Genomic DNA, 13,579 nt, shown 5'->3' on the forward strand with positions numbered 1-13,579 from the left:
GCATTCTACAGAGAACCGCGGCAAATATATCGGTTAATCCATTCAATCACTTTTATCCGAGTCGTCTGCGTCTTTCTTTGCAACCTTCTTGGATACAACTGCCTCTTTGGGTAAACGTTTTGCTCGAGCAAAGATTCCAACCTCCGGATCGCGAATGAAGTTAACGATAACCATGGGCCACGAAGGATGCGAAGGAAGGGTATCATAAAATTCTGGAGCAAGAGCTCGGAGAGCTGGAAGGCGCGTCCAAGGGATCGAAGGAAAATCGTGATGCTCGTTGTGGTATCCAACCTGAAGTGGAGAAAAAGAGTTATTATCTTGACAAACAAGAATATAGAGAAACGCACGTTATAAGCAAGAAGGTTCAATGGACCATAATAACTATACGTCTCCTGTTCAAGTCCGTCCCATAGGTAATGTTCCGCAATGAAGTGACCAGCGCACGGATGAAGACTTCCCGCAAAGAAGCTGCTCATTATAAGATAAATAAGTGGTTTGACCCCAAAAGTCTTGACGAGCGCGACATCAAATAGAACCTGAACAACGAGATTGTAGAAATGCCATCGTGTCGGTGTCTGTGATCGCACGAATCCAGGCCGTAGAGCATAGAAGAGGATTTGGAAAGTCCTGAACACATGCATGTCATTCTTGACTACGAACGGAATGTCAATGTCACCACGCACGCGAAGAAAACCTTTCCAAGCACGTTATTCAAGCAGATTAACTCTGGTCGAGAAGGAAGGTCAGTGTCTATTCCGTCTTGACCAATAAATTTGTGGTGTTCTATATGATATCCCTTGAGAATGATGAGCAAAACTGGTGGATGAGGAGCAGGGACGTCGTACTTTGAATGCCGCTGAATAGGGTATCCCAATCGGCAAGTTGGCAAAAATGGCAAGCATTTTGTTCCCAGTTATGCTCTTGAAGGCGAGATTGTGTGTGATTTCGTGTATAGCCAAGAAAAGATTGTGATTTGCAGTTCCACCGATGAGATACGCGCAGAGAAGGAATGTGGGTGATAAAGGACGGGTATTTCGTAGCGCAACGGCCAAGCCTATCTGTAGAGTGACTACAAGGAGAACGATATATTTTGTTAGAGGTTCGTGGCCCATCAGTTTCGTGACCTGTGTTTCGGAATCAATAGAAGTTACTCCTCAATCAGGTTGAGTATACCTCAGGGTACGCCTTCATTATAGCCATCCTCCGTGTTCTGTGCGGCTCCTCAGTCATCAACCACAAAAAATCATTGGGATCTTGGGGTGGGCCAACATGAGATACCCCATCATCTTTGACAAGGCTAGGGTTTGGGACAACCGTTCGACGTGGTGACCTGCCTTCGGATAACGTTTCGGCACCACCGTATAGACTGTAGTCTGTGCAACAGCCCTGAGATAATCGAGCTGAAGTAACTCTGTAAAGAAACCGACCTATTTTGTGGTTCAAAGATGAGGACATATCCGTCGTCATCAGAGGGAGGACGAAAAGGGATGACCCGATTTCAGATCGCTAATGCCGCCACTACCTTGGGCAGGCGTTTATAAATTGAATATGAAAATCGGACGACTATTGCTACATATCAACCACGGTGCACTATGAGTTACATATATGTTACATGCGCACGTTCTAATTGTACTTACATATGATGATCTCGGTGTAACATCTACTATATTTACAGTTTGCTTTCGATTACCTTTTTCACGAGCTCAACGTTTGCGGATTCCACTTCAATGATTCGTCTTTCTTTCGATAACAACCCCTTGAACTCCTCCGGTAGGACATGAGCTTCGAAGTTGAAATTTGCTATGTCGTACAGGGCTTTCGTTACCGCCTCAGAGAACTTTGCCGGGTGTGCTGTGGACAGAACTATCTGTATTGTCGACGTCGAGCTGCCCAACGGAATTGAGTGTTTAGGTATTGGAAACAGGGGGGTACTCACATGTCTTGCTCCATTCGCTTGGCCGCCGTAAGACCTACAGCAGTGTGTGGGTCAACGACATAAGGCGAAGGGTCCAAGTAGAGATTTTTAATCGTCTCCAATGTCTATAGGAGGGTAAGTGAAAGACCAAACTTTCCAAGCGCAAACGACTTACTTCTTCATCGCTCACTCTCTCCGCGCAGAAGTCGCGCCTTCCCGCTTCGAGGACTTCGATAGGTACTTCCACTCGTCCATCAATCTTCAGTTTGGCCATCCAATCGTTAATGGTCCCACCAGCCTTCTCTCGTCGGTCTGGAGTACCGTCCGGAATGCCTTCGTACGCCAGATACCACATCAGCCTCTCGAAATTGCTCGACACAAGAATGTCCATGGCAGGACTGAGGGTTTCTTTCACACCGCTGCTATCTTTTGACACTTCGACTACATTCGATGAGTCGACTTTCTCGTATCGGCCAGTCTTCCAGAATCTCGCAAGGATATCGTTAGAGTTGGTAGCCACCCCAAGTTTTCCTTCCATCGGAAGACCCATTTTTTTCGCATAATAGCCAGCAAGAATATCACCGAAGTTTCCTGTTGGAACGACAAACTGCAAATCTATTTCCTGGTCCGCAGAAAGTCCTAACAATCGGCGGGCTTGGAAATAGGCAGAGAAATAATAGACGGTCTGTGTTAGTATTCGTGCCCAATTGATTGAATTGACCGCGCCAAGATTATGCTTGGCGTTGAAATCGGTATCAGAGAAAAGGGTCTTGACGATATCCTAGGAGGAGAGGAATGGATAAAGGCCGAGAAGGATGTAACAAGTGACTTTACCTGGCAGTCATCAAAGGTACCCTTGACGGCCAAGTTGTGCACATTCGGGTCTGTGACTGTAGTCATCTGGGCCTCTTGAATGGGAGAAACACGGCCTTTTGGATGGAGAATAAAGATGGAGATATTCTTTTTGTTGCGAAGACCATAGATGGCGGCACTACGAGTAAAGAATCAAGCATTTGTCCTCACGCTTAGACTACGAAACACACCTTCCGGTATCACCACTAGTGGCCCCGATGACCGTCAACTTTTCCACCGAAGAACCCGCCTTTGCGTTCTTTCTGCTCAGGAAAAACTCGAACAAATTTCCCAAAAGCTGCAATGCAACGTCCTTGAATGCCCATGTTGGACCATGCCATAGCTCCAGAATGTACTTCCTCGCTCCAAGCTTCTTCAATGGTGTGATTTCGGGATGCCGAAACGAAACATATGACTTGACCACAAGGTCTCTGAGCTCTGATTCAGAAACTTCCTCTCTTGAAATGTATAGGGAGAGGATGGCAACAGAAAGATCCACAAAGCTGTAGTCTTTCCAATCGGTTTTCCAGTTATTTGGCAGTTTTGGGATGGTAGTGGGAATGTAAAGACCGCCATTGGGTGCCAGCCCGGCAAGCACTGCCTAGGACGATGTATCGATCAGATCCTTCAATCCCATCGCATGTGAACAAGACAAACTGTCCACTTACCTCTTCAAATGAAAGATTGTGGGGTCCTCCTCTAGTAGAAAAATACTCCATGGAGGTGGGCAAAATATGGCTTGCGGGAAATTTGGCGCTCGGGTTGTTTACCTGAGGCTTGCGGACCAAATAACGAAGGTTCTCCCGCCGGCCGGGAACAGTAGTGATGATTACCTTCTCCATCACCCACCCAGCGCGGCCTCTCTTCTAATTTCCCGTTCAGTCGGGCCTGTTTCCTCGAGGTCCTCTGGAGCTTCTCGTTCTGAAAGAACTCCCGCAGATTCCGTTCTCCCGAGTGCGGATTCTTGCCCAGTTTTGCGTGTGTATGATTGAATATCGCGTGCGACAATTCACCTGCCTGACTTATTTCCCCTTCGGTACAAGGCTCATTAGGATACATTTACCCAGCATCACTTTCGTTAAGATGCACCACGGGCCCACTCTGCCCTTAAGTGATAAAGTTAAGCCTTTAACTTAACCACCATCTTGAAGCCCTGCCTCCTCCCGCACGGCTCATCTTTCCCCAAACTTTCAAGTCCTCGATTGAGCCACAACACCATGGCTCCAGTACATCGACACGCTAACGTACCTTGGAAAGGTATGTGATCATGGGGCTCTGGAAAGTTGTTGGGCTCCATTGCTTGAACAGATTTGTCTCAACACATCTCGCTTCAATGCCAAGGCGGTCTTCGTTTTCTTGAACGAACTCGTATCAATTCAGACGAAAAGCGAGGGGCTATACTCCGTGTAGTGAATGCAGTTGTTCGTTCCATTGAGAGTCGACTAGAGGAAAAAGGAGCACTCTTCTCGAGGCCCGATGCATCCCGAGAAGAACTACGGTCTGCGGGGGTCACGGTAGATGGTAATCTTTTCCCGCCTGAAATCGTTAAACACGCCGAAACGATGAGGAACCCCCCTCGCGCTCCAATAAACCGCATTGACGGCTGGAACTTTACCTTTGTCAGTTCAGCCCACATCGCGGTTGTCCTACACGCAATATCTGAACCGGATGATCCATTCACGCATCTGCCCGCTTTAACCCATCTCGCTCAACGACCCCGAACACAGTTTCTTGCTGTGCAGCTTGCTAACTTCAGGCTTACCGGTCCGTAACCTTAAACGTGATGTGATACGAATTACTCACTCACTAACCATAGATCCTCCGGGCTATATTCGTCCGCGTTCTGTCATCGAAGAATACATCAGACTGACGTGCCGTCAGTACATATTCCTCAGTCTCCTGATCGCTTTAGATGAACGTGGAGACTGCTTCAAAAATGATGGGGTTCGAATCATGGAGTCCTTCCCGCGTGTGACTTCAGAAACATTCGGGATCGAAGGGTACCTGCCCAACCTGCTACTCAGCTCGGATCCTTTGAACACCGACCTCTCTGATAGATGGTTCCCATCATCAGGCGACAAGCTACACAACTCGTTCTGGAGACTCACTCACGAGGATGATACAAGGCGGGAATGCGTACCTGCTTTGAGAGAACAATATATTCAACGTTGCTTCGACGTGATCGCCGTGTGGTATGCAATTTCAAGGGAGGCTTCGAGAACGCGTGATGCCGTCAAATGGCATAATTCGCATTACACATTCAGCATTACGGATCTCTTTACTATGGTACTGGATGGTTTTACGAGTCTGGGAGATGCTTTTCGTATTCCTGGAGACCCTCTCGACGATTTGATCCGCCAGCACGTTCATGTAGCCGTTCATGATGAAGAGGGGTTGAAAGAGGTTGCACCTGTGAGCCTGTCATCGAGTTCCATCCCCTCGCTCGTCAAAGGATTCCTCGACCTTCCTGCCGAACTTCACTTTCATATTCTTAGCTACCTTCCGGTACAAGACCTCATCTCCCTTTCAATGGTCTGTCGTTCCATTCACCTTGAGTGTGTGACGTCGATACTTCGAGATCCTCTATCCGTTTTGGGCGAATTGTCGACGGATAGCTTTGACTCCAAAATTTATCGTCGTTTTCAGTCGATGTTGGAAGCCCGACCCCACCTTCTCCATCATGTCCGTCGCTACACTGGTTATTACAACTATCTGCAGCCGCTCGATCCTACCAAAGGTTCCGGGCGATATAACGAAGTGCGTCTTGCGAGAGGAGTCGACATTAGATCTCCACTGGCTAGCCAACTGTCTCGTTTGTGTTGGGCGGAGCTAGACTTGTGGAATTTGGAATACTGGAGGCAAGACCCTGAAAAGGCAATTCATCATGCTTTGCAGGTCGCGAATAAATGCTGGCCCCATATTCAGAGTTTGGACATGAAAGTCCACCAGGAAGCTCAGCCGATAATACCCATTTCCGATCTTGTTTCACATGAACTTGCAGGGAACTGCAGATTCGGTTGCTCGTGTGAGCCGCCAAATTGGCGTTTGCGTCAACTGAGCATCACAGCTCACGTCTACAGAGATATGTTCGGTATGCAGCACGCTCCAACACCTCCCATTCCCTTGTCATCCCTTCTAGAAATGTCTGCAGTAACATTGACACGTCTCAAACTCGACCTACCAGCCACGGGCTTCGGGGACATAACTAACACGCCGAACCTACCGAACCTCACCCAGCTCTCGCTCCCTTCTAATCTACCACCTCCGGATATCGAAATATTCCTTTCACGCTGCCCCAATTTAGCCTCCCTCGAGCTTGGGGCATGGGACTGGTCGGATACAATTCCAGATACCGCAGTTGACCTCTTTGTCTGTTCAAAGCTCGAGGACCTTCATCTTCGCCACACTCCGTATACGATCAGCCGTCTTCCTGCATCTATACGATGCATCAAAGCCGAAATGTACAGGCTGCTTCCCCTAAAACTCGAGTTATACAATCCTATTCAAGCCCCGGTCTCAGCACTCGGGATAAAGCTCGATCTGGACACTCGCTCTCGGACCATCGAAGGGTTGCACGAATTCCTTAGGCCTCTTTCCAAAGAATTCCCGAAGCTATCCTTCCTCGAGATGAAGATCCAAGGATTCTACCACGGAACAGATGAACAATTGGTAGGTAGTACCTCCTCTGGCGTTTCGTTGTGTCTAAACCGTGTTTTTTTTTCCAACTTATTTTCAGATTGCACTTGGGAAATGCGCATCAGCTCAGTTTCCGGTTTTGGAGACGTTGGTTGTTAATTGGAGAGAGTTTGAGAATAATCCAAGGCGTATCGACTTTCCTGCTGCAGACAGCGGGCAGCAAGAGAGGGAAGAGCAGATTGCTCGCCGTATGTTCGGCGAATGCGAGACTCTCAAAGTCGTTGCACTTACTGGGGTGCCACCGCTGGTTCAAGATAATCCGTACGTTCATCCACGGGTGGTGTGGGAGAAAACCGTGGATGGGGAAGGGAATGTGAACGCGATGAGAACGGGAAGATCGGCGATACGATGGCTCATGGACTTTGACGAGACTAGTACATAGTCAACTTTGAAAAGGTTAAGCTTTGTATATTTTGTCGGAATGCTGTATTTCTAGGACTGTACATGGACAGTTTAACTCGTGTAACGACGTAACGACTATCTAGGGCTGGAATTTGAATCAATTTGAATGTGGAAACGTGGTCAGAACTCAGGAGCACGTTATATTTTCATTCCTGATGTCTTTGACAGTCCCTCGAGAGCTACGAAGCAGATCTGCTCAAGTATCAAAACTGCACAAATTCCAGCTGTTTGAGCTGAAGCTGAGATGAGGATCGAGAGTCACTCTCCGGAGAGCTTAAGCATCATATAATCATAATGTTCAACCAAGTGCATCGAATTTCGGCCTTCGAGTGCCTGACAGCAGGTATGTTGAGAACTCGTAGTACTTATAGTTGTCAAAGCGGGGGCAGTATTTAGTCCGAGAGGGGAAGGAGTATATCAGATGTTGATGTACAGCAGTAGTACCGTTGGGACTAATGAGCTTTGAGAGCAAGGTAAGACAAATCAAGCTGTAGGCATACGTCCATCAACCTTCATGCGTCTGCGGTCGATAAATATTAATGCTGACAGACAGTGATAGTACGGCGGGATGAGGTTAAAACTACTATATTTGGAGCATTTTAGTAAAAAAGGCGGAAAGTCGAGAAAATTTTTGACGGAAAAAAGGAAATCTGCGCAACTCAAGTCGACAGATTCTAATTACTCGACATCATCGCCGATATGACTACCATAGCTATGGACAGGCGTCCTGCCTCTACTTTTTCTACCCAGTTGGCCCATATTGCAGTCAACAATATCCAACTTTATCGACCCCCCTCCTCCCATGACTTGAGACGGATAAGGCCTTCAGGGATTCCTCCCCGCTTTTGACACCTTTCAGGGTTACTCGGTTCACTGTTTGGAACACGTTTTAAAAAGTATAAAATGCACCTAAACGCAGGGTGATCCATCACTCTCACCCCGTCACTCTCCGTACACGTTGATCCAAGAATATGGTGTCAGGATATCGATTCGCCGGAGACATACCTTGGAATGGTGAGCGACCAATGCGGCCTTGAGAGTAGAATTGACCTCAACTGCTTGTGACAGATTTGTCTCAACATATCTCCTTGGGAAATATTCAACAGGACGGCCTTCATTTTGCTATACAAACTCCTGTTGATTTAGTCGAGAGAAGGAGCGCTATACTTCGTGTCGTGAACGCAGTCGTTCGTTCCATTGAGAGTCGGCTGGAAGAAAAGTCGACGCTTATCCCTCGTCCTGATGCATCCCAAAGAGAACTGCGCTTTGCTGGGGTCGTGGTGGATGGTGATCTTTTCCCGCCTGACATCGTTAAACATCCAAAAACGATGAGGCATCCCCCACGCCTGCCGATCAATCGAATCGATAGCTGGAATTCTGCTACTTTCGCTAGTTTGGCTCATATTGGAGTTGTCTTACACGCACTGTCTACGCCCGACGATCCGTTCACTCATCTACCCGTTCTGGCCCATCTCGCACAACGTCCTCGGACGCGGTTTCTTGCTGCTCAGCTTGCTAGTTTCGGGAAAATAGGCGGTTCGTATCTGTTTTAACAGCAAGTCTGCCACGTTCACGTTTCGAAGCAGACCACTCACTCACTTATCACAGATCCTCCGGGCCAAGCTTGGTCTGTGATCGAAGAGTATATTCGGCTCACAAGCCGTCAGTACATATTCCTCAACATCCTCCTTGCGTTAGACCAGCATGGGGACTGCTTTGAGAACGATAGAGTGCGCAAAATGGCATGCTTCCCTCACACCTCAGGAACATTCTCTATCGGGGGTTACCTTCCACTCAACGTCCACTCGCACTCGGAACCTCTCGCTATAAAAGTTTCCAATAAATGGTTCCCATTGGATGGCGACAAGCTACACAACTACTTCTGGAGTCTCACTCACGAGGATAACACAAGGCGGGAGTGCGTGCCTGCTTGGAGAGAACAATACATTCAGCGGTGCTTCGACGTGATGGCTGTTTGGTATGCACTCTCTAAGGAAGCTTCGAAAACATATGATGCCCTCCAATCGCAGAAATCAGACCATACCTTCAATATCATGAGTCTTTTTGAGATGGTGTTGGATGCTTTTACAAGTCTAGGAGATGCCTTCCATATTCAAAGGGGGCCTCTTGACGATTTCAGCCGCCAGTACTATGCAGCCACCGTTCGTGAGGTAGAGGCCTTAGAAGAGGTGGCTCCCGTGACTGCTGCGTTCCCAATTTCTATTCCTGTGCCTGTCAAAGGGTTCCTCGACCTTCCCCCCGAACTTCATTTTCAAATTGTTAGCTACCTCCCGCTTCACGACCTCATCTCTCTTTCGATGGTTTGTCGTGCCATTCGCCCTCAGTGCGTCGTGTCGATATTTCGAGACCCGTTATCCGTTTTGGGCGAATTGTCGACGGGTAGCTTTGACTACAAGATTTATCGTCGTTTTCAGTCGATGTTGGAAGCCCGACCCCACCTTCTCCATCATGTCCGTCGTTATACGGGCTATTACAACTTTTTGCCGCTCGATCCTATTACGAGTTCCGGTCGATATAACGAAATGCGTCTCGCAAAAGGGGTCGACATTAGATCCCCATTAGCTAGCCAGCTATCTTACTTGCGCTGGGCCGAGCTCAACCTGTGGAATCTGGAATACTGGAGGCAAGACCCTGACAAGGCAATTCACCATGCTTTGCAGCTCGCACAGAAGTGCTGGCCAGATCTACAAAGTTTGGAACTGAAGATCTACCAGGAGTGCCAGTCGATATCCCCAATTGCCGACCATAATACCAGTGAACTTGCAGGGGACTGCGGCAAAGTTGGTTGCTTTTGTGGACCCCCAAATTGGCGTCTGCGTCAACTGAGTATCACAGCTCATGCCTACAGAGATTTGTTAGGTATCCAACTTGTAACACTTCCTCCCGTTCCTTTGTCGTCACTTCTACAGGGCTGTGCGGCGACCTTGACACGTCTCAAACTCGACCTACCAGCCGCGGCCTTTGGGGATATACGTAGCATCCCGGACTTGTTCTGCCTTTCCTATCTCTCCCTCCCTTCTAATCTATCCGCACCAGATATCGATATATTTCTTCCGCACTGTCCCAACCTATCCTCCCTCGAGTTTGGCCCATGGGATTGGTCCGAGGCAATTTTAGATACCCGTCTTGACCTCTTCGGTTGTTCGAATCTCGAGATACTGCATCTCCATCGTACTCCGTATACGATCAGTCGTCTTCCTGAATCGATGCGAACCGTCAACGCCGAGATGCACAGCCTTCTTCCCCTCAAGCTTGAGGTACACAATCCAGTTCAGGCCTCGGTCTTCGCGCTCAGACTAACGCTCGAGTTGGATACTCGATCCCGGACCATTGGGGCGTTGCTTGATCTCCTTGCACCCCTTTCGAAAGAATATCCGAAGTTGTCCCTTCTTGAGTTAAAGATGCAAGGTTTTTATCATGGAACCGATGATCAATTGGTAAGTACACCCATCAGTATATGATTATGTCCAAGCGTTTTTTAATCATGCTTTTGTCCACCGCCAGGTTAGAATTGCGAAGTGTGCTTCAGACCAGTTCCCGCTTCTGCAGACGTTAATTTTGAATTGGAGAGAGTTCGAGAACAACCCTAGGCGTATTGACTTTCCTGCTGCAGACAGCGGGCAGGAAGAAAGGGAAAGGCGGATCGTTCAATGGATGTTTAGCGAGTGTGGGAGTCTCAACGTTGTTGCACTTACTGGGGTGCCACCGCTGGTTCAAGATAATCCATATGTTCATCCACGGATGGTGTGGGCGAAGACCGTGGATGAAGAGGGGAACGTGAACGCCGTGAGAACGGGAAGAACGGCGATACGATGGGTTGACGAGACGAATGTGCTTTGAAGGCATTAAGTTTTATTTACTGTGTTTCCAACAATCGTATACTAAATTGAACGAATGGTCCGTCTCTTCACCCTGTCTAAAGATGTAGATGAAGGTTACGACTCGAGTGCCGAGTGCTGAACTTGGTTTGGCGTGGACGGTTGAAAGTGACCGCGAGCGAAAATCTCTCGACGAAAATCAACATGTTGCACTTGGTGAACGAGTGACTTCTGGAATCATCCTGCACTGAAGTGAGAGATAATAGTAGCGCTGTTCGACGGCGAATGCTCGTGTTATCCATCGGTAAATGTGCCCGAGTGTTCTTGTACGGAATAGTATCGCGGGTGTTCTCCTCGATTTGCTCTATAGAGCGGCACACCGTCGATGTCTTTTCTCAAGAAAGCTCCTAAGTTTACTGCAGGTATGTGTGTGATTGCTCTGCGCAGCACAGAACTGGATGTGGGGAGTCAAGAAGGAACCATAAAAATTCGCTGCGTCGCCCGTCATCATGCACACAACTATCATGCACCTTGTCAATGTAATCCAATGTAATCACCTTCACACACATTCATTTTCCCAGCGAATGAGCGCCGTAACTCACGAATCATGGCTAGCAATGTCTCAATAGTTTACGCCTTGCTATCCGTGTTCGTGGTCTTTGTTTTCTCAAAATTCGTCAACCATCGTGCCCAGATGTCCAAGGTGCGTTAATGCCTCGAGCGTCGTCGTGATCTAATTGTGTCCACCCTTAGCTGGCAGCAATACCTACGTTGGGATCTTCAGGTTTTCTCTCTTCTTATCTCAGCGCTTTCAGATTTGTCTACCATGCTCGTGATATCATTCAGGAAGGGTACCAGAAAGTCAGTTCAAGTTTGTTTCTTCGCTCGACGAAAAAGCTGTATTGAAATGTTGCCGAATAGCACTATAATAGCGCTTTCAAAGTACCTCTGCTCGATCATTGGCTGGTTGTAGTATGTGGGCCCAAAATGACAGACGAGATAAGGAAAGCGACAGACGAGCAGCTTTCCTCAGCGGAAGCCTTTGCTGAGGTATGCATCGGCATTGTTTATCCCACCGACCTCAATTCATTCTCCCCCTCACAGATGCTACAAACAGATATTACGATGGGCAAAACCCTACGAGCCGATCCTTATCAAATTGGTGTGATACTCAACGCGCTCACCAAGAATGTCCCGGCTAGGTTCCCAGAGGTTCACGATGAAATGAAGACAGCGTTCAACGACTTGATTCCGCCTGGAGAAGAATGGGTGAAAGTTCCAGTCCTCAAAACGGTGCTGAATATCGTGTGTCGGACGACGAATCGGCTGTTCGTTGGGCTTCCGCTTTGTGAGCTACTCTGAGCTTCTCATCACGGAATCGATGTTTATGCCTCTCAATCTCAGGTCGGAATGAGGACTGGATGGTAGATTAACTTACATGAATTTGCGCTACCTTCGTTATTCTCACATTGATTTAAGGATCTGAACATATTCTTCACGGTCAATGTGTTTGCCCGAGCTTCCATCATAAACCTTTTCCCCACTTACCTGCAACCGTGCGTTCACTTTCGTTCACCTTCCGCATTACATACGGCTGATTCATCTAGGTTTGTCGGGTGGCTAATTACACCCCGTCCCGCAAGCCTTCGACGCGCCGTTAAGCACCTTCAGCCTCTCTTTGAAAAGCATTTCGGGCTGGAAGGGACTACGGATGACATTGATCCGGCAAGTCAATCGGTGAGCTATACGTTCATCTTACTCTAAATTGGTTTTGACTCCTCATTACATAATTTCCGAAGAACAATCTCTTGCTTTGGCTCTGGAGGCAAGCCCAAGAAGGCGAACAACGCACTCTCAATGACTTGGCAATGCGCGTGCTGTCCGTAAACGTTGCAGCCATTCATACCACCAGCATGGTGAGGAATTGAAGTCTTCGATAATCGCTAGAGGTCTGATCTCCTGCTTTATTTTCCATAGGCTTTCACCAACGCTTTATATTACCTCGCTGCCGACCCAAAATTGGCAGAGATGCTTCGCGAAGAAGTCGAGACCGAGGTTGGACGTAAGGGATGGACCAAAAATGCAATGGATGGTATGCGCAAACTCGACAGTTTTCTAAAAGAGTCTCAGCGACTTTCTGGGACATCTGCAGGCACGGGGTTCGTTCCGAACCTCTTCTTCACTTACTGACCGACTACCGCTTTAGTTACATTAAACCGAAAGGCATTGGTGGATTTCACTCTGTCGGATGGAACCGTTATCCCTGCAGGGACAACAGTGGCAACTGCTGCCCTTCCCGTGCATCTTGACAAGGTAATCTTTGGTCGCCTCCTGAACCTGCTTCAGCTAAACTACTGCTCTTGTTCGCAAGAATCACTACGAGGATGCGACCCGTTTTGATCCATTGCGCTTCTATGATATCAGAGAAAAAGAGGGAAGAAGTGTGCGGCATCAGATGATGACTCCTGAACCAGGGTACGTGGCTTTTGGGATGGGGAAACACGCTTGGTATGTGAAGGTATCAGCCTGTTGAAATTTGCCGCCCCATTGACCTGCACCCAGCCCTGGTAGATTCTTTGCTGCTATCGAGTTGAAGGCGCTTGTGTCCCATACTTTGGTGACTTATGATCTCAAGTATGATGAAGGGGTTCCTATGCCTGTTATTGAATGGTTTGCGGCCACGAGTTTTGCGAATACGAAAGGGGAGATATTGTTCAGAAAGCGGAGGAAGTGACTGTAAACACATTTCCTTGTAACTTGAGAGCAGTGAATATGAATACATACCATTGCCAATCATCCACGAGTATGACCATGCACTCGAAAGCTCGGGGCCTTTAATTTCTCTGACTATTTCACGTGATCCAAACAAAGTCAA

The 13,579-nt window shown here is 47.9% G+C and overlaps 5 protein-coding genes across 7 annotated transcripts; 3 read left to right on the plus strand and 2 right to left on the minus strand.

Moving 5' to 3' along the window:
- Positions 1 to 42: 42 nt before the first annotated feature.
- Positions 43 to 1,467, minus strand: E1B28_006544 (uncharacterized protein; the record flags this gene model as incomplete). The annotated part of the gene is made up of 6 exons (XM_043151226.1): positions 43 to 291; positions 348 to 627; positions 684 to 796; positions 846 to 1,124; positions 1,174 to 1,373; positions 1,428 to 1,467. The coding sequence occupies 6 exons, from the start codon at positions 1,465 to 1,467 to the stop codon at positions 43 to 45; spliced, it is 1,161 nt and encodes a 386-aa protein (XP_043012319.1).
- A 202-nt stretch (positions 1,468 to 1,669) lies between these two features.
- E1B28_006545 (uncharacterized protein) lies at positions 1,670 to 3,486 on the minus strand (the record flags this gene model as incomplete). Its single annotated transcript, XM_043151227.1, has 6 exons — positions 1,670 to 1,886; positions 1,937 to 2,040; positions 2,091 to 2,696; positions 2,750 to 2,906; positions 2,959 to 3,368; positions 3,436 to 3,486. The coding sequence occupies 6 exons, from the start codon at positions 3,484 to 3,486 to the stop codon at positions 1,670 to 1,672; spliced, it is 1,545 nt and encodes a 514-aa protein (XP_043012320.1).
- Positions 3,487 to 3,595: 109 nt separating this feature from the next.
- On the plus strand, positions 3,596 to 6,951 carry E1B28_006546 (uncharacterized protein). The gene is made up of 5 exons (XM_043151228.1): positions 3,596 to 3,745; positions 3,811 to 4,024; positions 4,076 to 4,531; positions 4,584 to 6,436; positions 6,504 to 6,951. Exons 2-5 carry the CDS (start codon positions 3,985 to 3,987, stop codon positions 6,843 to 6,845), a joined length of 2,691 nt encoding a protein of 896 aa, XP_043012321.1. The 5' UTR covers positions 3,596 to 3,745; positions 3,811 to 3,984; the 3' UTR covers positions 6,846 to 6,951.
- Positions 6,952 to 7,541: 590 nt separating this feature from the next.
- E1B28_006547 (uncharacterized protein) lies at positions 7,542 to 10,789 on the plus strand. Of its 2 annotated transcripts, none has more exons than XM_043151230.1 (4): positions 7,542 to 7,879; positions 7,934 to 8,420; positions 8,474 to 10,323; positions 10,391 to 10,789. In XM_043151230.1, the coding sequence occupies exons 3-4, from the start codon at positions 8,605 to 8,607 to the stop codon at positions 10,724 to 10,726; spliced, it is 2,055 nt and encodes a 684-aa protein (XP_043012323.1). In that variant the 5' UTR covers positions 7,542 to 7,879; positions 7,934 to 8,420; positions 8,474 to 8,604; the 3' UTR covers positions 10,727 to 10,789. The 2 variants fall into 2 exon arrangements, with proteins under 2 accessions (XP_043012323.1, XP_043012322.1); XM_043151229.1 differs by having other exon boundaries at positions 7,934 to 8,401.
- Positions 10,790 to 11,134: 345 nt separating this feature from the next.
- On the plus strand, positions 11,135 to 13,496 carry E1B28_006548 (uncharacterized protein). Of its 2 annotated transcripts, XM_043151231.1 has the most exons (12): positions 11,135 to 11,407; positions 11,458 to 11,565; positions 11,626 to 11,754; positions 11,809 to 12,052; positions 12,109 to 12,128; positions 12,184 to 12,260; positions 12,312 to 12,441; positions 12,504 to 12,620; positions 12,682 to 12,856; positions 12,911 to 13,017; positions 13,076 to 13,212; positions 13,267 to 13,496. In XM_043151231.1, the coding sequence occupies exons 1-12, from the start codon at positions 11,312 to 11,314 to the stop codon at positions 13,436 to 13,438; spliced, it is 1,512 nt and encodes a 503-aa protein (XP_043012324.1). In that variant the 5' UTR covers positions 11,135 to 11,311; the 3' UTR covers positions 13,439 to 13,496. The 2 variants fall into 2 exon arrangements, with proteins under 2 accessions (XP_043012324.1, XP_043012325.1); XM_043151232.1 differs by lacking the exons at positions 13,076 to 13,212; positions 13,267 to 13,496 and having other exon boundaries at positions 12,682 to 12,931.
- The last annotated feature ends 83 nt before the right edge of the window (positions 13,497 to 13,579 follow it).

Source organism: Marasmius oreades, chromosome 3, assembly GCF_018924745.1.
Source record: "Marasmius oreades isolate 03SP1 chromosome 3, whole genome shotgun sequence".
Classification (NCBI taxonomy): domain Eukaryota; kingdom Fungi; phylum Basidiomycota; class Agaricomycetes; order Agaricales; family Marasmiaceae; genus Marasmius; species Marasmius oreades.